At 41.0% G+C, this 24,717-nt stretch overlaps 1 protein-coding gene across 4 annotated transcripts in view; it reads left to right on the forward strand.

Moving 5' to 3' along the window:
- Nucleotides 1-24,717, forward strand: part of PROM1 (prominin 1) — a 116,123-nt gene that overhangs the window by 45,462 nt on the left and 45,944 nt on the right. For 2 of the 4 annotated variants that reach the window (XM_010358127.2, XM_030923242.1), the window contains exons 4-10: nucleotides 2,888-2,914; nucleotides 5,131-5,336; nucleotides 13,386-13,506; nucleotides 14,640-14,703; nucleotides 15,663-15,752; nucleotides 20,463-20,680; nucleotides 22,758-22,832. In XM_010358127.2, the coding sequence (XP_010356429.2) occupies nucleotides 2,888-2,914; nucleotides 5,131-5,336; nucleotides 13,386-13,506; nucleotides 14,640-14,703; nucleotides 15,663-15,752; nucleotides 20,463-20,680; nucleotides 22,758-22,832 (801 nt within the window). The remainder of the gene's footprint in view (nucleotides 1-2,887; nucleotides 2,915-5,130; nucleotides 5,337-13,385; nucleotides 13,507-14,639; nucleotides 14,704-15,662; nucleotides 15,753-20,462; nucleotides 20,681-22,757; nucleotides 22,833-24,717) is intronic. The other 2 variants (XM_010358128.2, XM_010358133.2) reach the window with 1 other exon arrangement.

Genomic DNA, 24,717 nt, shown 5'->3' on the forward strand with positions numbered 1-24,717 from the left:
AGGTCAGGAGTTTGAGACCAGCCTGGCCAATATGGTGAAACTCTGTCTCTACTAAAAATACAAAAATTAGCCAGGCATGGTGGCACTCGCCTGTAGTCCCAGGTACTCGGGGGGCTGAAGCAGGAGAATTGCTTGAACCCAGGAGGCAGAGCTTGCAGTGAGCCGAGATGGTGCCATTGTGCTCCAGCCTGGGTGACAGAGTGAGACTCCATCTCAAAAAAAATAATAATAAATGAATAAATAAAGTAAACAAAAACTAAAATTTCTTCAAAAAGCAATATTACACTACTTTTCTTTTAGCTGAGGGATGAGAACTCCCTTGTTAAGTAGAATTGTTTGAAAATTCCTAGAGATGGTGACTATGTACTCTGTTATAAAACATCGTTTGTTGAAAAGTAGCTTTGCATTTGTACAAGGTTTATGAATCTCTTGCCGTGTGAGTACATGGCTAGAATTGAAGGAAGGTGGAAATAAGGATGATAGCCTTTGGTCTCAAGAGGCTAGAAGACAGATAGCAGGGACCTTATCTAGTTAATGTAATGAGGATCATGCAAAGGCAGAGCCGGTGGGATGGGTGGGCCCTCTGCTCACATTCCAGGCTTCAGGAACCATGTGAGCAAAGAGGTCAAGGTATGAAAGAAGCAGGCCTCTGGCAAGAGGGAGAGAAAAAAAGGTAAGATGGGGCCTGATCCTGAGAGGACCTTGAACGTCTCCCTGGAGTGAGTCCACAGTATTTTCAGAAAGTATCAAGGCTCCTTGCATTTTTCTGCTTATTACCCAAGGTGCTGCCAGTGCACTCCTCTGCAACTGCCTACCTAAACACACAAGTGGTCTTGATTCTGGTGTGTTATGAGTGTAGGTTGCCCATGAAGCAAACAGACAGAAGTGTGTAGCACTGAATGTTAGGTAATAAAAAATAGTTCAATGTGTTTGCCACGTTCTCAGTCCTTCTCGGTAAGTAAAGCACTTTGTTCCTTCCTTTCCTGGTCTGAAGGTGGTTATCAGGCTGACCATAAGCAGATGTATAGGTGGACGTTTTTTACTGGCCTGCACAATAAATCTGAACGCTAGTGTTTCCGGCACGGAGGAGGGCAGTTCCCTCTTGCCCATTGAATCATTACCTGAGATAAACGGTAGTTACAAATGGCCTCATCATATTTTTAATTTGCAAGAAAATTATACTCAAGAGAAAAGTAAATGCAGAAGCTGAAGAGGAAAGCCTTATCCAGAGGCTGTTACATTCAGCAAGGGAAGACTGTGTGGAAGATAAACTGAGCTGTTCCCAGGGCTCACAGCCTTCCCCAGCACTGTGGAAAGCATTTTCATTCCTCAGTGCCACAGGCCTCATTTATATCTCCCAAACGTGATTGCCACGTCGGCCTGCATCTCTAGGGGGAAGAAAATGACTGTTGCTTTTGTATTTATATTCAAAATTAGCATAATATCCTTAGCCAGCCTGAATGCCAACCAAGGAATGGGAGTAGGGACAGTGCTTCAGTGGGATCTGGGACTTGGAGGACAAGGTCTTGAGACCCTTAGTTGGCCTTGAGGAACCTGCGAGTCTGAGCTGGAGCTGGGCTGCCACTGACACTGGCAGGGTCTTTGTGCTTGACTTGGTATTAGATTTGGCACTCCCATAACCTTGGTTTATACCCCTGGCTCCTGTTCTCTTTCCTTGCCTTTGCAAATGAATATAAACTCTGGGTGAGGGTGCAGTGGAGAGAAGATGCAGAACTGAGCCCACATGAATGAGCTGAATCCTACTCTGGATGTGGAACTGGACCATGCTTTCTACCATTATCCAAAGAAAGGGGTTTAGTTAAGCACAGGCACCAAAGGAGGACCCAGGCCACATCTGGAGGAGGGTTTTCTGACTAGATTTAGTCTGATAAAGGCTGGGCGTGTTGGGCTGGTTCCCCCTGAAGCAGACCCTAAGCCAATGACTCCAGGGCAAGTCATTTGTTTGGAAGCCTCAGGGAACACAGATTCCTGGTCTTACACGTGTCTTCTGACTCATGTGCTCTAGCAGAGGAGCCCAGGAGTCAATGTTTTTCTTTAACACACACTGTGAGGTGCATCTTTATGTCTGGTGAGCTTGGGAGCTTGTGCCCTGGTTGGTAACAAGCCTGCGTGCCCCCTCCCCAAGAAAGGGAGCCTGGGATCATTTAAAATGCCCCGTGTGACCCCAGAGGCAGCTACATCTGAACTGCCCCCCAGTCCCAGTGTTTTGGATGCCTCATTTAAAAGTGATTCCCATCACAAATGTTGTTCCCTCAGATCTGCCAGCTGAGGCAATAGTTTTTAAACCTTTAGATTTCCTGGACCAGAATATTTCAAAAAAGTGATCTAGAAAATGACCTAGAGCCACCTAATTTTATTTTGCCACAAAAGGACATTTAAAATCAAACAATGAGATGTTTGGAATAAAAATGGTGGGCATCCGTTGATCGCTTTAAGCATGGGGACAGCACCATCAGATTTTTATTTTAGCAAAGGGCGCTTGGGAAGATGCTGCCATTGATTATGGAGTTCTCAGATCTGATTCTCTATTTTATGAAGATCACATGGTTAGTGTGTTAAGCATTTATAACTTCCCCTCTAATTCTCCTTTTCATAACCGATTAGCATACGGATTAAGAACCTTTTGGGAAATCCAAATGTAAATGCAAATGTGAATTTCAGAACTCAAAGTAACTTAAACCACTGTTTTTTGAATTCACACTCAAGTTTTATATTCCTTTCTCGTACTTATCCTTCTATCACCCGATTTCCTCCTTGTGGGATATGAACATTCTTGGTTATGGTTGATCACTCATAACTTTTTCTGTCTGTTTTCTTGATGCATGCTGCCTCTGCCAAAATTCCTCACCTGCGTTGACTTCTACAGCCAGAAAATCTAATCTTAGGTCTAAAGGTAAAGTCCTTGTCTGCTATTTCAGGTTGCTCTTTGAAAGCCTTTCTGTTCTTCACTGTCATCCTCACTGTGAAAATTTTTAAATGATCCATTTCATTTATGTTTTTACCATCACTTTTAACCTTCTCTTTTAAGCAAGATATCTCTGTAATATTTAGATGTTGATCTTCAACATAATCAACAAAGCACTGGAAGATCTTGGTGTATCAAAAAACAGCGTAAATAGTGACAGGCCTTCATCTAGTCAGCCTAGATGTGAACTCTTGAAATACCCTGTCTTGTTCCTGATACTGCCTGATGTTTAGTCAATAACATTAGAAAGGCTGTGTATCAAATGTACAATTTGTATTTAAAGGTAAAATTAGTGCATTTAAAACATTTCAATATATCTTATCTCCTGGGTTTAGATTCAGTGTCTCCTGGAATTCAGAAAGAATTTACGTTTCTTTAAAATAGTAAACAATTTAGAATATTTGCTGAGAAATGATGGAAAAATACGTAAGTAAGAATTTGGAATGTCTAGGCTGGTTTCTTAACTGGCAAGTGATATTGGTCCTCGAGGAAGGGTTAAGTCAGCTAATAATGCCTCTTCGTGGACATGAGATGGGGGTTAACTTAAGCGTGAGCACGTACTTGATGAATGCAGCAAAATTCAGCCACTTTCTTTTTTTTTAGCAATTTAATCTTAATACGGAAGTAGGTAATATTCAAGTGCCAGATGCACGAGATTTACTAGTCTTGAGCATTTGCTCACAGCGTTAACTACTGTTTGTTGAATATCTACTGTGCGCTGGGCACTTGGCTAGTTGTTTTCACATTCAGTCGTTCAGTTATTTGTCCCTCACAATATGTTTATGAGGTTAATGCTAATGTGATACCATCCAGTTTAGGGACCTGGAAGCCCCCTGCTGGGATGTAAAGCAGGTCTCTCCTCCAAGACATCACATTTGCTCCCAGGAGCAAGACGTGTGTTTTATTTTCCTTTGCTCAGCTTGGCTTAAGAATTCGCAGCTGTCTAGATTGTCCATTTAGTTGCAAACTGCCAACTTGCAATTTGCTGCCATTCTTTAGAAATGTAAGCAGCTACATGCATGAATTGGAATGATATCAAGTTTCATCATCTAGTTGCATTAATTTTCGTTTATCCCGGAATAAAGTCAGCAGTGATTATGAAAAGAGGTTTAGGTCACATGATTGTATCTAGAAATTGTGCTGTTCCTAGGAACTCAGGAACTGTCTGAGACACAGACTGCCGAGGTCGGTCCTTCACTGTGGATCTGGTTCCTGAGCATGGCATGAGAAGCACCTTACATGTCTACTCAGTACCTGGTCCTTTGTCACATTATTTCTAATCATGCATTATTTCTGATTTTCACAATGACTTGACAAGGTACGTGTTATTATTTCCAGTGTGTCAATGGAGAAACCCAGTGACTGGCCTGTGTTTAACATGCCTGACTTAGAGTCTGAGCCTTTTTTCTAAATTAAGATACATTCTAGATTCTTGTGTAACTGTTTGCCAGCCAATCCAAAGTGCTTTGAGTCTTTAACTTCTATTTGTGCAGTTTTCCTGGTGTAAAGCACCTTATATGTAGATTATTTGTTATGCAAGTACTCCTGCCAAGATTTATTGATCCATTTAAAAACAAACAAAATACCTTCGGGGTTAAAATTAAACCGTTTGCAGCTCAAACTAGCATTTAGACATCTTCCTAGGGGTTGAAAGACATCTTCCAGTAACCACTTGGCCCTATATTTGATAACTCAATTTTCTGCTTCCTGTGTTTCAAAGAGGAGCTTCAAAATGGAAAATATATATATATTCAGATTCAACTAATGATGGCAGATACGTTAAAAAAATAAAACATGGCCAGGCGCGGTGGCTTACACCTGTAATCCCAGCACTTTGGGAGGCTGAGGCAGGTGGATTGCTTGAGGACAGGAGTTCAAGATCAGCCTGGACAACATGGTGAAACCCTGTCTCTACTAAAAATACAGTACTTGAGAGGCTGAGGCCTGAGAATCGCTTGAACCCAGGAGGCAGAGGTTGTAGTGAGCCGAGATCGCGCCACTGCACTCCAGCCTGGGCAACAGAGCGAGACCCTGTCTCAAAAAAAAAAACAAAAACAAACAAACAAAAAACTTTGTATACCATGGAATGTTCTACTTATTATTTCGTGTTACAATATGTGCTATTTCTTTTGTTTGAATTGCAGATTGTCTACTATGAAGCAGGGATTATTCTATGCTCTGTCCTGGGACTGCTGTTTATTATTCTGATGCCTCTGGTGGGGTATTTCTTTTGTATGTGCCGCTGCTGTAACAAATGTGGTGGAGAAATGCACCAGCGACAGAAGGAAAATGGACCCTTCCTGAGGAAGTGCTTTGCAATCTCCCTCTTGGTGATTTGTATAATAATAAGGCAAGTAGAATCTTGGGCAACAACTGATTGTGTTTTAGGCTGAGGAAGAGTGTCTCATATTTTAATGGTTAAACCGTGAGTTTAAAACGAAACAAAATAGCAACAATGAAAAAAAAATCCCAGGAAACAGAAAAAGGAGAACACAAGTACTTGTCTAGAGTGATTCGAAAGGATCTCATTAGCACCAGACATTAGTGTTGTAATGAAGCTGCCCCAACTGAACTGATGAGCCAGCCTTTTGGTATTTTTTTCCTCTTGAAGGTATGCTGAGACATCTTGGACTGCAGAAAGGATTTACCTTCCAGCACAGCAGACTCCTCTTAATTAGCTCTTTGCAGACAGGCAGCATGTAGAAAGGAGAGATGGAGCTGCAAGTTGATTTGCTAGTTGAGTCCAAAGGAATCTTGATGGACAGATGCATTCCCTGAATTTGGAAATTTGAGAATATTGTAGAATGCAATTGACTTTCTCATAATAAACCCATTTTTCTTACGTGTGCTGTTCATCCACCACCCTCTCTTGAAGTCTGGAACACACTTCATGATTTAGGGTGTTTTTGCTGCAGCTTCTGCTGCTTTCGAAAGTTTTTCAGTTGACAGGCAGATCAGAAATACATTGCTTTTAAGATGATGTTTTTTCGAGTCCAAATTAGACTGCTCATCTGAAGAATGTGCACCACAACAGTGTTCCCTTGTTATGATGTTTGGTTATTGTTCCGCATTTCCTCCTTCATTCCGCCACTGTTTCATGAAGCAATAGAAATAAATGTGCCTATGACCTGAAGGCACAGCAAGGGTTGGCCAACAGCCTTCTCTTTGTCGTTTCTCCAAACACCACATGTGCTCAGTAGCTGTAAGATTTTTGTCAAGTTTTACTAAGGAAGTAATATTCAGGAATTTTAGCTGAAAACAGTCAGTCCTATGAGTTGGAGTTCCAGCTGCAAACCCAAGAAGGAAAGTCTTTAAGTGTGGCCACCAGCAGGGGTCTGATAAGATGTATGGCTTAGGGTGACCACTCATTGAAATGCAGTGTACCCATTGGAGAGGACTGGGCAGCTCCGGATTTGTTGATACCAAACAGTCACCATGACAGATGAAGTGAAAAAAACAGGTTGCACACCATGTGTAGAACATGGTAACTATGTTAAAAAAAGAAAAAAAAAGATGAGGAAGGAGACACAAGCACTTGGTCATATTTGTACAGAGTAGATGGGATGTGAAAGGGTTGACAAGCAACTGGCAACAGTGGTTGCCTCTGGGAAGGAAATTGAGGGTTGTGGAGGGGGAGGAAGGAAAGTCATTTCTTGCTGTAGCTGGGTTTTTGTCTCTTTTGATTATATACCAGGCTCGGGTATTACCTATTGAATGAACTTAACTGAAACTTGAACAATGACAAAAAAATATTCACAACAGACAAAGGCTAATGCGTTACCACTTACTCCAGGGCTGTGATTATTTAAGAAAAGACATACTTTTGCTGATAATAGTGGAATAATCGACCTTAACTATATATGTGTGTAAACAGGATCCAAGTGAATGTGTTATCTGACTTCATGCACTGTTGGTTAGCCTGAGAGTTACTTGTTTTTAGTTCATGACATTGGGGTGTGGGCATCTCTGTCTGTCAATCTCTCTCTCTCTCTTTCTTTTCTTCTCTTTTCTCTTTTCTGTCTCTCCTTGCCTCTCTGTATTTTTCTGTCACTGTCTATCTCTTTCTCTGTGTCTCCAAAAATCATTTGATCCTTACTGTTTTTTTCACATTTGATCCTGAGAGGCAGTTTGGGATCAGTTCAGTAGTGATCATTCCAGATGTGCCTGTCGCTCTCTCCTTTATATTTGATATACTCTAAGGAATGCACAGACTCCTAGTTGTTGGGGTAGTTACCTCCTTTTCAGCTACCAGAAGAATCTCAGTTACAGCCCTGAAACCTGTCAAACCCACCAGGGATCCCTGTGTGTTTCCCTAAGCCTGAAACTTACATGCCGCATTTGTCTGGACGCTTGCACAGCGATGTTTACCCACTCCATACACCCTGGACCTCAAAGATGAGATTCAGATGTAAAAGTGTCGTCTGAAAATATTGCCCTTCAGGCTTCTTGTTAGAGTGATTACTTCCTTAACAAGTTAATAATTTTCACTTGATGTCAATACATAGCATATAACTTCAGGAAAATTCTTGATCGAATGTAGTTATTTATTTACCTGAATAAATGTTTACATGTGTAATAATGGGTTTCCAATATTTTGAGTTTCTTTCCTTTTTTGAGACAGAGTCTCACTGTGTCACCCAAGCTGGAGCGCAGTGGCGCTATCACGGCTCACTCCAACCTCCGCCTCCTGGGTTCAAGTGATTCTTGTGCCTCAGCCTTCCGAGTAGCCGGGATTTTACAAGCATGCACCACCAGGCCCGGCAAATTTTTGTATTTTCAGTAGAGACGGGGTTTCACCATGTTGGCCAGGCTGGTCTCAAACTCCTGGTCTCAAGTGATCTGCCCGCCTAGACCTCCCAAAGTGCTAAGATTACAGGCGTGAGCCACCGCGCCTAGCCACTACATTGGGTTTCTTTTTTAAAATTGAACTTTCATTTGCATTACATATAATTATGTGCTATGCATGTTCTAGTTCACTCTCAGCTGACTTAGTTACATTATGTTGAAAATGCCAAAATATATCAACAATAAAGCTACAAAGTAAAAAATAAACTTGGCTTCCATTTATGTATAAAATGAAAGCTATCATTTTGTTAATTCTTCAGAATTCAGACCTATCAAATCAATATATGTTTTTTTAAGTATATTTTAATTTAGAAAATTCTTTTAAAAAATGCATGCTGTGATTCTATACCCTCCTACACACTCAGTTAAAACCACTTTTTTCCCACCCAAGTAAAACATTAATGTGAAAATTGTAATTTCAGATTTCAATATAATTAAACCAAAATTGATCAACTGTTTGAGACTGTGACAAAACTAAAACTAATTTGATTTCATGTAGCACATTGAATTTATATATAAATTATAAATAGGCTTAAATGAGAGTAGTATGTGAATTTTTTTTCTCACTTTAAATTCTGATGAGAATTTAAGCTTCTTTGCCTTGAACTTTTTGATTTACGGTAGCTATTTTGATGGCTTCCTTTTGAAACCCCCACTGGTTTGCAAATACCGTAAACATCATGAGTTGCATAATACCTACATATTGTTTGCAAGTAATCCAAGCTAGCCAGGAGGATTAAAGACCTGGGGAAAGTTAAGATTTCTACATTATGAGTAGCTAGACAGGAGAAGAAAGAATGTCAACAAAATCAGAAGATTAGATAAAAATAAGAAGGAAAAGAATGTCAACAAAATTGGAAGACAGAAAGGGAAAGAAAGTTCAATTACGTACCCTAGAACTTAAAGTATAATTAAAAAAAAAAAGGGGGTGGAAAGAAAGGAAGTGGAAGGAAAGATAGGAGAGTAGACTCTCTCTTGTTTAATGCAGGGCCTCTAGCTGACATTGACTTCAGCGGAGATTGGACACTATTGAGAAATAATCTTTGCATATGATTTTTAAAAAATTCTTTCAGAAACCCAGAGCAGTCCACCTGCCTTTTATTGGACTCTCACTTTTGTGGCTCAAAATGTTACAATTAAACACAGTTGGTTTTCAAGTTAGTTTTGAGCATCCTTTTTTATTTTAAAAAATGTAAATCTTTTCTTTAGTGGGTGAAGGGAAGACATAGGTGTTAAGGAGAAAGATTCCCTAGCAGATGTGCAGTCTACGTGGGCATGTTCTTTCTCTGAGCGTTCCCAGAGGCAGCTGTGGAATGTGAGAATTCCACAGACACTGACATATGTTTATGCAGTCTGTTTGACCATCAGCACAAGATCGAATTTCCACCTCTCACTGTAGACTGTTAAGCAGATGTGTCTTACTCCAGAAACAGCCAAGTTTCTTCTCCTTTCTTTCTCTTTGCTTGTCACCGCTGCATTTCTCATAAAGGTTATGGAAGAAAAAAAAACAACCATGCCTTGACTTCCTCTGTATGTTTCCAAGTTTCTGAGTATGATAAGCCAGCTTTGCTAAGAATTCCCATGGTGAATTGAATTCCAGTCATTTTCAGGAAGCTGACTATTGTCAAAGTTCATTTTATACTAGGATGTGATTGCCAATTCCTGACTGGGAGGCTACAAGGTTGTAGAAAAAAGATTGAACTAGATATAGCAGTCCTGAAAATCATGAAACTTTCTTTATGTGAATGACCTCCGGTTACTTACAGTTTAAATGTAATTTTTTTAAAAAATAAGAGATCAGTTATAGAATGAAAGCATTTATTTGGCTTTCTTTGGCTAATTTTATTAAATCAGTAGAAATTGGTAGGAACAATAAAGTTACAAGTTTCAAAGTAAAGGTTTAAAAGTAAGGTTTAGCCTTACTCTATAAAAAGCTTATTTACTTGTAAGTGTGTATGTGAGAAAATTAGTTTTTCCATAATAAAATATAGAAGATGTAAGGCTATAAAAATAAAAATTCCTATCTTCTGCTAAAAATTCCAAGAGATTTTGTTGTACTGCTTAAAAGCATATGTTTTTGGTTGTTTAAAGGCATTTATGTCAAATGCCAGAGAACTGATATTCACTGAAATATTATTTCCTTTCTGTGTTAGGTAAATGTTTCTTAGTATCCTTATATTCTAATAATCGACTGCTGATTGTTCAAATAAAAATATTTATTCACATACTTTTTTTGCTCAAAAAATACATTGAACAACAGGGAGTGTCTAAATCAATACCTCAAAGCGTAATTTCTTTATTCTCTATTTGTCTTTGAACAGAAGGTTTAAATTTGTGATTGCAAATGGAGACCATCAGTTGGTCTGCATAGTATTTAAAATTTTTTGGTTAGTTGCTAGTATTTAAAAATTGGTAGATTTCACATAAGAATCCAGATTCCCAGATTTTTGTGGAAAATGGGAAGATATGGTAATATTCATCTGCCATCATGATGGCACTTTTGACACCTACAGATTAACTGCTCCTCCAGCCCGTTTTTGATCTCCCAGCTTCCAGGACCCCATGCTACCTAATTTTTCCTTAATGCTTTCTGCCTGCTTACATAGGCATTAGAACTTAAATACAAAATTTACTTTGTACATTAGTTTGAAAATCAGCGTTGAAAATCACTAACTTCTACTCTATAATTATGCTTAGTACAGTTTTTTTTTTCTTTTTCTCTTTATTAATGGGGTCTTGCTGTATTGCCTATGCTGGACTTGGAACTCCTGGGCTCAAGTGATTATCCCATCTCAGTGTCCCAAGTAGCTAGGACTATAGGTGTGTGCCATCACACTCAGCTTAGTATGGCTTTTTAAAAAAAAATTATCAATGCTTTAGTTGTAATTAGATCTATTATTGATTAGTAGAAATGTAGGTCTAAAATATGTAGCATTGAAATCCAGTGTTGTATTGCAATTCATTTCACTGACTGATGATCTTGTGAGTAAGGACATGTATTCAATAAAGGCACGAAGACAGTTTCTGACTCACACTTCAGACATATGGCCAGTCTTCTAAATAGACCAAATGAAACCAAAGCTCGACCCCTAAACTCACCTTCATGGAGGCAAGACTGCATTATACAAAGTTAACAAAGAAGTAGTTTCCACCTCTTTTTAGGAAAATTAAACATACATACGAATAAAGACAAATTAAAGTGTGAAGGGAGACATACCCCATCAGAATTAAAGGGAGAGCCTCTGGGAGTTCAAGGAAGTTCTTCTCCCTTCTGGGGATGGGTGGAGGGGTCAGTGTGGGTCAAGTGAAAGTGGACTTGGACTGGTTCTTTTTACCAAGTTCACTTTGACTACTTATATCTGGAATCTGATGACTGAATAAAATAATTTGGACATGCTGGGAAGAGAGAGCAAGGATCCCTATTGTGAACATCAGGTATGTTCAGATAGTGATCCTGGCTCGTCATGGTCTAGAATGTTATGAATTTGGCATGGTAGCAAGCTCCAGGTGCATTGCTGACTCAGCTTTTGTGTGTGTGTGTGTGTGTGTGTGTGTGTGTGTGTGTGTCTTCTTCACAAAACTCCAAAATCATTATTTTGAGTCATTTGACCTCTTTTGGCATGAGTGCCTGAGTTAATAACTCTTATTGCTATAGTGCATCGGCTCCTAAAATACCAATGCAAATTTAGGACAAATTGTAAGGCAGTCCTTCCAAATGGGACAGAATATTGTTAACATTTATTTTATAAGTTTACCATCGGAATTAACCCAAACTTAAAAATCTTAAAGAACATGTACATCCAGTACTGCTCTCCTTTACAGCTTGAGAAGCACTTATCTAATCTGAGTTAGATTGGATCTAATTTATCTAATTACACCTAAAGATCTAAACTGATCTTTTCAGTTTGGAGGTACCAACTGAAGTCCACAGAAAGAAAGTTATTTTCTCTGGCTTGTACAGTACGGTGGTGGCAGGACAGGACCCAGAACCCAAATCTGGTGTCCCTAATCTAGTACTCACTACACTGCAACTTGTTAACCATAAGAAACATTCCTCAACGTTGTATTATATAGACTTTTTTGGAGCATTGCGGGAAACCTAATGGACATATGTTATACTGCTATGGAAAAGTATGTTTTGGAACCAGTAATGAAACAATGCTCCTTGGAATGTATTTATACTATAAGTGGGGTGAATAACTGTCCCCATTTACCCAGGATGGAGAAGTTTCCTGGGGACATGGGATTTTAGGTGCCAAAAATGAGATGTTTAGTCATCCTACCCGTAATTATATGCACAAATAAAGCCTCAAGACATTGCTTTTGCTGAAGAGGCAATGTATTGATTTTCTCCATCTGATATGTTTTTAAAGTTAGCCTATTATTTGCAAAACTTAGTTCTAAAACCATGTCTACATCTTCCATTGGATGATTACAAGCTAACAAGTTTGTTACTGGCTTCTGCAGGTAAAATAATTTGCCTATGTTTATGTAATTCCTTACTGCCATCTAGTGGCCAGACTAAACAGAACCTTGGCAATTAGCACCATCTAATTTAACTATGTATTCAAAGGCTTTGCCACAAAAACAGGCCAATTGGTCAAACATTTTAAGTCAAAGGATTATTAGTAACTAGTCAACAGTAAGAGCCCTTAAAAATGATTACATTAGACATTTTAGATGGCTTGAAAAAAAGACGTTTGTTTTTTTTCCACATAGAGAAGACTTTCCTGCAAGATGCCTTTCATAGGGCGTTTTTGAAGCTTTTTTTGAAGTATATTTCACATGGAGGAAAGTGTCCTTTTCGCAAGTACATATGCATAAGTGTCCATGAAGTGAATCCACCCATGAACAGGGTACTCTGCCATTCCACCCCTGCTCTGGGCATAACCACTGACTTCCAGCACCACCGTTTCACTTGTTTCACATTTTCTGCAGATGAAATAATACATAGGTCCTCTGTTGCATGTGGTTTCTCACATAGCATTTTAATGCTAAGATAACTCATGTTTCTTTCCAACCTGGACAATACAGGCACTAACAGACAATTAGAGAAACCAAAAACCTTAGAAGCTCCAAGCACTCTTGTCATTTTGATGTTTTTTTCTATAGCCTTCTTTGGGGGGTCAGGGAGCAGAAGTGTGTGTGTGTGTGTGTGTGTGTTCACATGCGTGCATATGTTCACACAGGAGGGTGTGTACACACATTCACATGAGGACAGGAATGGAACTGGATCATGCATGCTGCCTTATAACCTTTTCCCACCTATTTCCTCCACAATTTGTTGTGAACATTGTTCCATTGATGAGAGTCATTTTGAACAGAATGGAGATTTGCCTCTGAGAGAACGGAGTCCTGTTTTGTAGCCCCTACGTGTGTGGTGGTTTGACTGTGGGATGGCGGTGGGAAGGCTGTGGCAGGAGAGGGCAGCCGGAGAGGAAAGGCCAGTCCTTCTGCGGGCTCCTCCCTGACTCCTGCTCTGCTGCCTGGACCTGGACAAAGAACCATGGACCATGCAGTAAATGCTCTTCCTTCTCTCTGCCTTTTCCTGCAGCATTGGCATCTTCTGTGGTTTTGTGGCAAATCACCAGGTAAGAACCCGGATCAAAAGGAGTCGGAAACTGGCAGACAGCAATTTCAAGGACTTGCGAACTCTCTTGAATGAAACTCCAGAGGTAAAGACCATCATCTCTATGTACTGCGATGCTTTATATTTTTGGCTTTTTGGAGTTCCTGTGTATATCTGGAATCTCATTCGAACCTTCTAGAAACACGGTGAATCAGCGTAGACTGGTGTTATCTGTCCACTGGATGAATAAATAAAACCCCAGAAAGTGATTTTCAAAAGAGTACAAAAGCCGAATTTCAGGATTGGTGTTTTAATTTTATTAAGATAATAGCTTAAATTACAGTATTATTATAAAAGGACTTAACACTTCTAAGGCTCTTATTATTTGTTTTTTTTTTTTTTTTTTTTTTTTTTTTTTTTTTTTTTTTTTTTTTTTTTTTGAGACGGAGTCTTGCTCTGCCGCCCAGGCTGGAGTGCAGTGGCCGGCTCTCAGCTCACTGCAAGCTCCGCCTCCCGGGTTCACGCCATTCTCCTGTCTCAGCCTCCCGAGTAGCTGGGACTACAGGCGCCCGCCTCGTCGCCCGGCTAGTTTTTTGTATTTTTTAGTAGAGACGGGGTTTCACCGTATTAGCCAGGATGGTCTCGATCTCCTGACCTCGTGATCCACCCGTCTCGGCCTCCCAAAGTGCTGGGATTACAGGCTTGAGCCACCGCGCCCGGCCGTTTATTATTTGTTTTAAAAAGAAAAGTTTTGAGAACCTATTGTCTTTTCTTTTTGGCCATATAGTTAACTTTCCATCACTTGCACAAAGTTACTCTTGTAATGAAACCATCCAGCTTTATAAACATCCATTTACTAATGTCTGCATAGGCACGTCAAATTCCTTGGGAAGGACATGCACACATACTCATGGACACACAAATTGTCTTTAGAGAAGGCCAATGGGATGGTTGAAGGGTGGGGATGGGAGAGGAGGTTCCCTTTCTTCTGTACTCCAGAAGCATGTTGATGAATTACATCTTCAGAACATCGTTTTAAAAAGTGTCTGAGCAGGAAGCAGCCTAAATGTGCGGTGCTCATGGGTTCCAACCTGTCAGAGAGTAGAAAAGTCTCTAAGAACTTGTTGGTTACCTCAAAATGCTCTGATTCAGGAAAACGTTTGTATATTAAATCTCCGTTTGTCTTTTTATTGCCTTTGGACCTTAGAAGGGAAGGTCTCACAGAATGTTCTTTTTCAGCAAATCAAATATATATTGGCCCAGTACAACACTACCAAGGACAAGGCGTTCTCAGATCTGAACAGTGAGTAAAATTTAAAGTTGCTTCACTTTTTTTGGTTTCTTTGTTTTGACTCATCTCCCATAAAACATGGACTAAGAAATGACATACGTGAAAGCTGGGGGAAGACAGAAAGATGATTCCCTAGCCTTATTGCCGATGTGTCATTTGTTACTCAGCGATTAGAATCTAGCCCTCATCGAAGGCATCTGTTTCACAGGCAGCATGAAGAATGTCACAGGCAAAATGAAGACTGTTTCTTCATTTTACACTTACTGGAAAGCTTTAGCATTCTTGTAGTCACAAGTGCTCATTCTCCATTTCCTTCATGAGGGAAAGATTGTTTTCCTGCCAGGTGCCCTACACAGACACAGCCGGCTCCTCAGAGCAACCAGTGGCTTCAGAAATGGCTGGATGGAGAGGGCTCAACCCTGCACGCCAAGGTTTAGCTTAGTGCTTCTCAACTAGGGGGTGACGTTTGGCACGTTTGGTGACATCTGGAGACATTTTCGGTTGTCACAATGAGGTAAAGGTGGGGTGAAGCCAGGGGTGCCTCTAAGCATCCCATAATGCTCACGACAGCCCCCACCAGAGTGCAGTCTGGGTGCGAACTCTGGTCTAGTCAAAGAGATTAGATACAGAGGGAGTTACACACAGGTCAAGATGATAACACCATGTTCCTCTGGTCTAGTCAAAGAGATTAGATACAGAGGGGGTTACACATAGGTCAAGATGATAACACCATGTTCCTGGTATAAGTAAATACTGGGTCTGTGAGTCGTAGTGATTAATTTTTCACTGGGGAACAGTTGGTGTGGAGACTCTGAAGAGAAATCTCCGTACACAAGTCCACCCCTAGACAAGGTCCAGGATGCAAATGGGTTTTGCAGCAGGAGAGGCTGAGGCAGTGTGGAGAGAATGAGGGTGGGGTGGAGAGATGAGCAGAGGCCACCCTCACCATCCCTGTGCTTATTTGCATGTAGGTATCAATTCAGTGCTAGGAGGCGGAATTCTTGACCGACTGAGGCCCAACATCATCCCTGTTCTTGATGAGATTAAGTCCATGGCGACAGGTAAGCAGCGGGCAAAAATGACGAAAGGAAGTTCCACCCAGGAGTCCCTGGGCTCAGCAGACTCGCTCACTCTTTTCTTGTTCCCTGAGAGCTGGCTTGGGGAGAGCCACCGTCCGTGGCCATGCAGACAGTTCAGGTCAAGACACTGTGTTGCCATAGCTTGGTTGTGCTCTTTATTAAAGCTTGTGCCAAAGGTGTTGCCATTTCAGATGATAGGGGCAGAATTTGTTAGGGGCCCACCACCTGTTTTTGTAAACACAGTTTTATTGGAACACAGCCATTCGCATTTGTTTAGATATCATCTGTGGCCGTTTTCGTGCTCTGATGGCAGAGTTGAGTCATTGGAAGAGACATAGGGTAACCCACAAAGCCTAAAATATTTACCATCTATCTGGCCTTTTATAGAAAAAGTTTGTTGACCCTGATACAGAAGATGAGGAACCTATAGACATTTAGGTCATCTGAGGGAAACTGATTCATTTTTCCTTCCTGAAAGTGAAACTTAGAAGCAAGGAATATACATATATATCTTAAGCCTCCATGGTTAATGATATAAGTGACAGATAAACTGCATGCTCCACTGTAATGAAAAAAGACCTCCCAGGCCCTTCCAAATGTTGAGAAAAATGTCCTTGCGAGGTACTTGTTGGAGACGACAATTATATCTATGTAAAACACTCATTTGCCAATATGAATTTTGCTTTCATGAGCTAGCATCCCTGAGAACATAGTCCATAAAGAAGATAATTGTGTAAAAAATGGAGAAGTATTCCGGTTTCTTTTGGCATGCCTTATAGTTCAACAACTGAGATGAATGTGTGGAAACAGGAGGACATGCAGAACAGGCCAGGAGTTGTTAAGATGAGTCCTAACTAGTTGAAAGGCCTTTCCTTCCCTTTCTCCTTGACCCTGCAAAGGGTCCAGCCAACAACAACGTTCTCAACATCGACAATAACATCACAAACAACATCCTCTGTTGTTGATGCCTTAGATTTCTCCAGACATCTGTTCTCTTCATCACCAAGCATTTTCTTTCCAGGCAAGGAAATGGAGACCCAGAGAAGGGATATGACCTCAGAGACCATTGCCTCCTTCCTTCCTGTCCTGGCTTTTTCCGCATGGCTTCTCCATTCCTTCTTTCCTTCCTTCCACCCTCCCTCCCTTTTTTTCTTTCCCTCCTTCCCTTCTTCCCTCCTTCCTTCCTTTCTCCTTCCCTCCTCCCCTACTCCTTTCTTCTGTGCACACCTGGCCACTGTCCTTCATTCCAGTCTTATTTCCATTTTGGGACACTCATCTCTGATGTCCCTTCCTCCTCTCGTAAGAACATCAGTTCTGTTGGATTAGGGATCCATCCTTATGACCTTATTTAACCTTAGTTACCCACCTAAAGGTCACATCAGTAGTTAGGGCTTCAACATATGAATCTGGGGGAGGTATATTAGTCCATAGCAATTGGTTAGCTGCAAAGTGGTGGAGTTGGGATTCAGACCCTGTTCTAGCAAGAGTCTGTGTTACCTGGACCACCCTAGATGGGACTTAGTACCTTGAAGAGTATTAAGATGGAGGGTGCTGTGGTGACATCCACAAGGAGGCAACACGTGCACCTCTGGAGGGAGAATTGGAAACCTGGGATTCCAGTGCTCACGTGGCCACAGACGATGCCAGGCATCCCTGCAGGCTGGATCCCTCGTGCATCAGTGCGTTCACAATATTGAACAAGATCTTTTTGTTTTCCAAAAGCTTCAAAGTATTTTATATCTATAACATAGTAACTGGGTTGTAACTCTGGGAGTCATTCCAGGCCCACGAAGATCACATATATTATGTGACTGCAATGTTGAAGAGATCACATATATTATGTTTGCAATATTGAAGAGATCCAAGGTCTCTTCCAGCCCCAAATTAAGTAATGGTGAAGGCTGGGCAAAAGTATATGAATGATGCACTGTGGTTGATGCTTTGGAGTAGTTGTTACTTTTTGCCCAACGTTCTTGCAGTTTTTAGTAACTGAATTATGGTCGTTTTTAGGTAAAAGATGATTCAAAGATTCTCTTTTTCTCTTCAGTGCCTCGTGTGTTATTATTAAAGTTCTTTTTTTGTTTGTTTGTTTGTTTGCTAAAAACGCTTTGCAGCCCTAAGTGTTTAGTGGGTTTTGGAGAGAACAAAAACATGCCATTGTTTTGGTGTACAAATCATATTTGGACTGCAGATCAGGACCTATAAAGGAAATATACTATGGGCTGGTAAAATGGTAATTCACTAAAATTGAGAACCTCAGATAGCTTTTCCACTTACTTCAGATACATAATATATATGATGATGGTGGGCCTGGACGGACTCCCAGAGTTACAACCCAGTTAATAGTTTATAGACATAAAACACTTTGAAGCTTTTGGAAAACATGTGTTTATCACTTCTGAGTCCTCCCTGTGACGTGACAGAATATTATCCATAGCCTAGAATGGCTATGAACAGTGCTTAATACACATTTCCTGGGCCATGCTTTTATTTTGTCACCTGTCATTCTCCGTTGTTGTTGTTGTTGTTGATGGTGGTGGTGGTGGTTCTTGCCTCAAGATAATTTATCTTGAAGTCAAAGTGAAAAGGACTGTGAGGAGTAAACCACAGAACATTAAATTGTGAAGTGTGTTTTAGCCTGCTCTTTTGTGTTCTTCTGTGTATTGCTGGTGTGTTTCTGTGTATTTCTGGTGTGTTTCTGTGTATTTCTGGGGTACTTCTGTGTATTTCGGGTTGCAGCTGAGTTCTTTTTTGTTTTGCTGTGTTTAATATTTATTGAGCTTCTACCATGAGCCAGATACCAGGCTTCATGCTTCACCGACAACACTGGATGATAGGTGGGAGAGATGAAAAACTGATACCCAGGGTGCTCTTTGATAGTCCTAAATATTATTATAATCTTAAATATTGTTAAGCTATGATTAGACTGAAATTCAAGAGAAAATACTGTTTGAAGCAGAGTTTAAGATTTTCTATTCAGGTAAAGTGATAGAAATTTGAGACCAAGGAAGATGCAGTTCAATTCTGGAAGCCTACCCAGGTCTCTGGGTACATCCTCAAAGCTAGGTTGCAGTATCTAACCAGACCTAGTTAGCATGGGGGAGACCATCTCCTAAGAGCTTAGCCCCACAAGCTATTAGGGCACAGCCTGGAATCAGACTCTTCTAGTAACCAGGAGGTGACCCAACCCACTCCCTAATTTATAGATGAGACTGAGGTCCTGAGAAGTGAGAGTTTGCCAGATGTGCTGTAGCAGGGTAGAAGCAGAACTGAAATGCAACCTCGGGCTACTTTTGGCTAGACTCAACATGAAAACATTTTAAAAATGTGTGTGTGTGTGTGTGTGTGTGTGTATAACACTCAAGTATTATCTGTTATGTGGCTGCCAGGAAAGGATGGGGAAGCCACTTTTAAGGGCATTGATACATTTCCTTGAAACACCCAATTGCAGCTTGATCCTCAACCATCTGTTCCGTGAGCCACAGAGCAAAGACCTGACCAAGAAGATTTATTTGCTTAGAAGAAGAGCAATGCCCTCTAATTTAAATTTCACATCTTGTACTGCTGTGGCTTTAAGCCACTATAGAAAAACGTAATTCCCTACCTCCCTAGTCATGTATAGGTAGCTCCACCATCCAGATAAATCATGATAGCAAACAATTATTCTGGATTTCCTAGTACAGATGCCCCTCCACATACACGATGGGGGCTCACATCCCAATAAACCCATGGTGAAGAGAAAACATTGTAAGTTGAAAATGCTTTTAATACACTGTAGAATATGCATTGTTTGCCCTCTTGATTGCATGGCTGACTGGCAGCTGTGGTTCGCTGCTGCTGCGAGAGAGTATCCTACCACATATCACTAGCCTGGGAAAGTTCAAAATTCAAAATTCGAAGTACCATTTTAACTGAATGCATATAGCTTTCCACTATCACAAAATTGAGAAATCATAAATTGAACTATTGTTGGTTGGGTACTCTCTGTACAAGAATGTGTCCTAGCGGGCGGGGCTTCCAAAATTAAACAGATAGACCACTGCCTTTGAGGCATTTTCATCTGACTGATGTAACCCCCATGTTGCATGATGAAGGTGGTGGTGTTTCCGTACTTGAAGACGAGGAAATTGGCTCAGAGTGGTTCAGGAGTCTATTTTCATCACACAGCACATAGCAAAGCTGAGATCCATGCCTAGACTGGCCTCAATCTAAAACCGTGCTCTTAACTACTGTGCTAGTTTTGATTCCAACTCTTAGAATAATTAGAGCTAAAATATGTCTGGATGTAATTCATTTTGATGTGTATTTAAACTGCTAGGATTGACTTGTTTGGATTGACCTCTTCGAGGCTGGGTGGTGATGACTTTGCTGACCACTGCTGGCCAGTGAAAGCTGCATCGAGGTGTCCCCATCATGCTCCTGGGTTGGTGCTTGCTCCCTGCTTCTTGTTGGAAAGAGACCCTAAGCGGGAGAGCAGACCCTAAGCAGGGAGAGCTCCCTGCTTCTTGTTGGAGCAGCTATTAGAGCAGCCTAGCGATGCTCCTGTATTCCCCTTAGACTGCCCCTTGCACTGTGTCCCTCTCACTGCCATCTAAAGTCATTTACCGGTCCATCCCAAGTCCCTTTAGACACACTTTTGTAAATGAGGAAGGACTTGGCATGTCTGTTCTGAAGTGGGCTGTGTTTCTACAGCAATCAAAGAGACCAAAGAGGCGTTGGAGAACATGAACAGCACCTTGAAGAGCTTGCACCAACAAAGCACACAGCTTAGCAGCAGTCTGACCAGCGTGAAAACTAGCCTGCGGGCATCTCTCAATGACCCTCTGTGCTCAGTGCGTCCATCAAGTGAAACCTGCAACAGCATCAGATTGTCTCTAAGCCAGCTGAATAGCAACCCTGAACTGAGGCAGGTGAGCAGGCATGAGTTTGCCATGGTCAAGGGCTGCATGCTGGGGACTGCCAGGCAGGGCTAAGCCAGGGTGACTTATCCAGTGCATGGTGGCCTGACTTGGAGAACGGTTAGCCCCTGGCCTCTGTCACCCTTCTTGAGTCATTTGATTGCCATATTGGAATGACCACAGCAGGAGCAAAGGAGTAAAAGGGAACCGCTTTGTGGTAGTTCTCTACCACTGAATGAAACACATCAGAATTAATTCAGCTTTACAAGGAGAAAAGGAAACAATATATTCATGTAGACCTTTAAGAGTTAAAAAATATGTTAAATGATGTGCTTAGTCTATTAACTGTATGCTGAAATAGAAGAAAAATCTCCCATTTTCCCAAAGAAAAGATTTTTTAAAAAGAATTTGGAGCAACTTGGATTATATAAAGTTCTGAGATGTAGGTAAAATGGCCACGTCTATTAATGATGTCTAACTTATTTGCTTAGATACACATCTCACTTTTTTTTTCTTTTTTTTTTTTTGAGATGGAGTCTCACTGTGTTGCCCAGGCTGGAGTGCAGTGGCACCATCTCTGCTCACTACAACTTCCAACCTCTCGGGTTCAAGTGATTCTCTTGCCTCGGCCTCCTGAGTAGCTGAGATTACAGGCACCCACCGCCACGCCTGGCTAATTTTCATATTTTTAGTAGAGATGGGGTTACACTGTGTTGGCCAGGCTGGTCTCAAACTCCTGATCTCAAGTGATCTGCCTGCCTCAGCCTCCCAAAGTGCTAGGATTACAGGCATGAGCCACCATGCCTGGACACCTCACATTTTATATAAAATAACATTTTAGTAGAGATATACTTTTTCTCACTCTTACATTTCATTCTATTGTTTTTCAAACATTTCACTTGCAACATCTGTATCTGGATATCACTATAATTGTTTTTGATTGAACAGTTTTTTAGAGCTTAGTTGCATCTGAGTTGTTTGAGATAGATCCTTTTTGGGGGGCACTTTTTATTTTTAATGTTGTATCAAACGTGAAAAACTTGCAAGATGAATGCATGGATCCTTGTTCACACACCCTTTGTCCACATTCTTCAAGGGTCACCATTTTGCACTATTTGCTTTATCATATTTTATCAGTTTATCTGTCTGTTCATATCATTTAATATATACATTCATAAAATAATATGCATTTTTTTCTCAAAAGGTAAGTTGGGGATATGTTGTAGACATCATCATGCCTTTTTACCCCTAAATATTTTATTGTACTTACTAACTTTACATAATCATTATATAATGATCAAAATTAGGATAACATTGACCCGACACTACCATTTAATCCACAGTGTCCATTCAAATGTTGATCTTTCCAAAAATGCCTTTTATAACTATCATCTCTTTTTCCAGTCCCGGGTCCAGGCGAGGATTACACATTGTCATTTATTGTCATGTCTCTTTCATTCCTGTTAATCTGGAACCGTTTCTAAGTGTGTCTTTTCTTTTGTGACACAGACATTTTTGAACAGGCCATTTACTTTGTAGAATGGTCTTCAGTTTAGGGTTGTTTGAAGTTACTCATATTTGCCAGGGAAATATCACAGTAGTGATATTATGTTCTTGGACATCATGTGAGAGGCATATGATGTTTGTCCCAGTGTTGGTAAGAGCCAGAGCACTTCAAATCCATGTATAATGCTGTAAGTGGAAAAACTATTCCAGATTACTCACTAATATAACCACTGACTACATTGCTTTTAAACATGGCTTTAAAAAGGTTGTTTACAATTTTATTGAACAGTGTTTAGTATTTGAAATTGTGAAGTCATATATATTACATGTGTGTTACATTTCTTTGCCTCATTTTTTTAGCTGATTACAGCAAGAGACCTCCAGACATCAAAAAAATTAGTGCTTGTCAAGGAGGGTCTGAGCTGTATTTTTCCCAGATAAAACTCTATTGTTGAAAAGAAACTGAGATTGTACCCTATAGTATAGACGCTTTGGGACTTGGATATACGATGACTTCTTGCTTCATGAGGAATCGTTTTGAAGGTAACAACCTCATCTTATATTTCGTTTTATAAATTTTCAGCTTCCACCTGTGGATGCAGAACTTGACAAAGTTAATAACGTTCTTAGGACAGATTTGGATGGCCTGGTCCAACAGGTATGTTTTTTGGAAAAAATACAATCACTGATTTTATGTAGTTTTAAAGGGTGGACTAGTACGTAAGAAAATGGGAAACAGCAAAACAGTGAATTTCCAGAGAAGGGTTACCAAGGAAGGATGATAGCTATTACCTTCCAGGCAATTGTGTTCATCATTCCAGTTCCCAGGATTTTTGTTAAGCACCTGTGATGTGTAAAGTGGCATGCTAAGACCATGAGAGATCAAGAAGAATATGACCTCTGCTTTCCTAGGCCTCAGAATTTAGTGAGTGTAATGCTGAACCCCACACTGATTCTAATACAAAATGCTGTCCCCCTCTGCCAGTGAGTCAGCTGTACTGGTTTTTTTTGTTCTTTGCCACCTTCACGCATTTGCACACGCTCTTCCCTCTGCTTGGCACTCTCTTCTTTTCCCCCCTCCTAGTAGCCTAGCTACTTAGGTATTTTATTTATCTATCTATCTATCTATCTATCTATCTATCTATCTATCTATCTATTTATATATTTTTTGAGATGGAATCCCCCTCTGTCGCCCAGGATGGAGTACAGTGGTGCGATCTGGGCTCACTGCAACCCGTGCCTCCCAGGTTCAAGCGATTCTCCTGCCTCAACCTCTTGAGTAGCTGGAATTACACCTGTGTGCCACCATGCCTGCCTGAGTTTTGTATTTTTAGTAGAGACGAGGTTTCACCATGTTGAACAGGTTGGCCTCGAACTCCTGACCTCAAGTGATTTGCCCCCCCTTGGCCTTCCAAAGTGCTGGGATTACAGGCATGAGCCATCTCACCCGGCCACTACTTAGTTTTTTAAGCTTCATATATCACCTTCTTTTTTTCTTTTTGACATGGAGTCTTGTGCTGTTGCCCAGGTTGGAGTGCAGTGGCATGATCTCAGCTCACTGCAACCTCTGCCTCCCAGGTTCAAGCAATTCTCATGCCTCAGCATCCCAAGTAGATGGGATTACAGGCACGTGCCACCCCACCAGGCTAATTTTTGTATTTTTTTTTTTTTTTTTTGAGGCGGAGTCTTGCTCTGTCGCCCAGGCTGGAGTGCAGTGGCCGGATCTCAGCTCACTGCAAGCTCCGCCTCCCAGGGTTCCCGCCATTCTCCGGCCTCAGCCTCCCAAGTAGCTGGGACTACAGGCACCCGCCACCTCGCCCGGCTAGTTTTTTGTATTTTTAGTAGAGACGGGGTTTCACTGTGTTCACCAGGATGGTCTCGATCTCCTGACCTTGTGATCTGCCCGTCTCGGCCTCCCAAAGTGCTGGGATTACAGGCTTGAGCCACCGCGCCCAGCCTGTATTTTTAGTAGAGATGGGGTTTCGCCATCTTGGCCAGGCTGGTCTTGAACTCCTGACCTCAGGTGATCCACCCACCTCGGCCTCCCAAAGTGCTGGGATTACAGGCATGAGCCATCACACCCAGTCTATATATTACCTTCTTAACAGGCCTTTCCTGGGCTTCTTGACTAGGTCAAACCCTTTTTAATACATTCTTGCAGCATTGCAAATATTCTCTGCTAATTTCCTCATAACTGTAATTATTTCTTTAATGTCTCCCTTCCCACCACTGGACTGTAAACCCCCAAAAAGGCAGGGACAGCATTGGTCTGGAATTCCCTGATTTCCCCAGTAGCTTACTAAATGTTGCTGTTTATTCAACCAATAGATACTGAATATGCAATAAATATTTCTTTTTAGATTATAGTTCAGTAGAGTGCCTGGGCCTATGGAAAAATGAGAGGATAGTTTTATTCTTGACTCTGTCATTTAGCATGGATGTAAAAACATCTCAAATCTCTATTAACCCATTTATGCTTAGTGTTCCATTATTGGAACGCTAAGCTCGTGAGAGTTATTTATATCCTACTGCCAAATGTCATC

Source organism: Rhinopithecus roxellana, chromosome 2 (genome assembly GCF_007565055.1).
Source record: "Rhinopithecus roxellana isolate Shanxi Qingling chromosome 2, ASM756505v1, whole genome shotgun sequence".
Taxonomy (NCBI): domain Eukaryota; kingdom Metazoa; phylum Chordata; class Mammalia; order Primates; family Cercopithecidae; genus Rhinopithecus; species Rhinopithecus roxellana.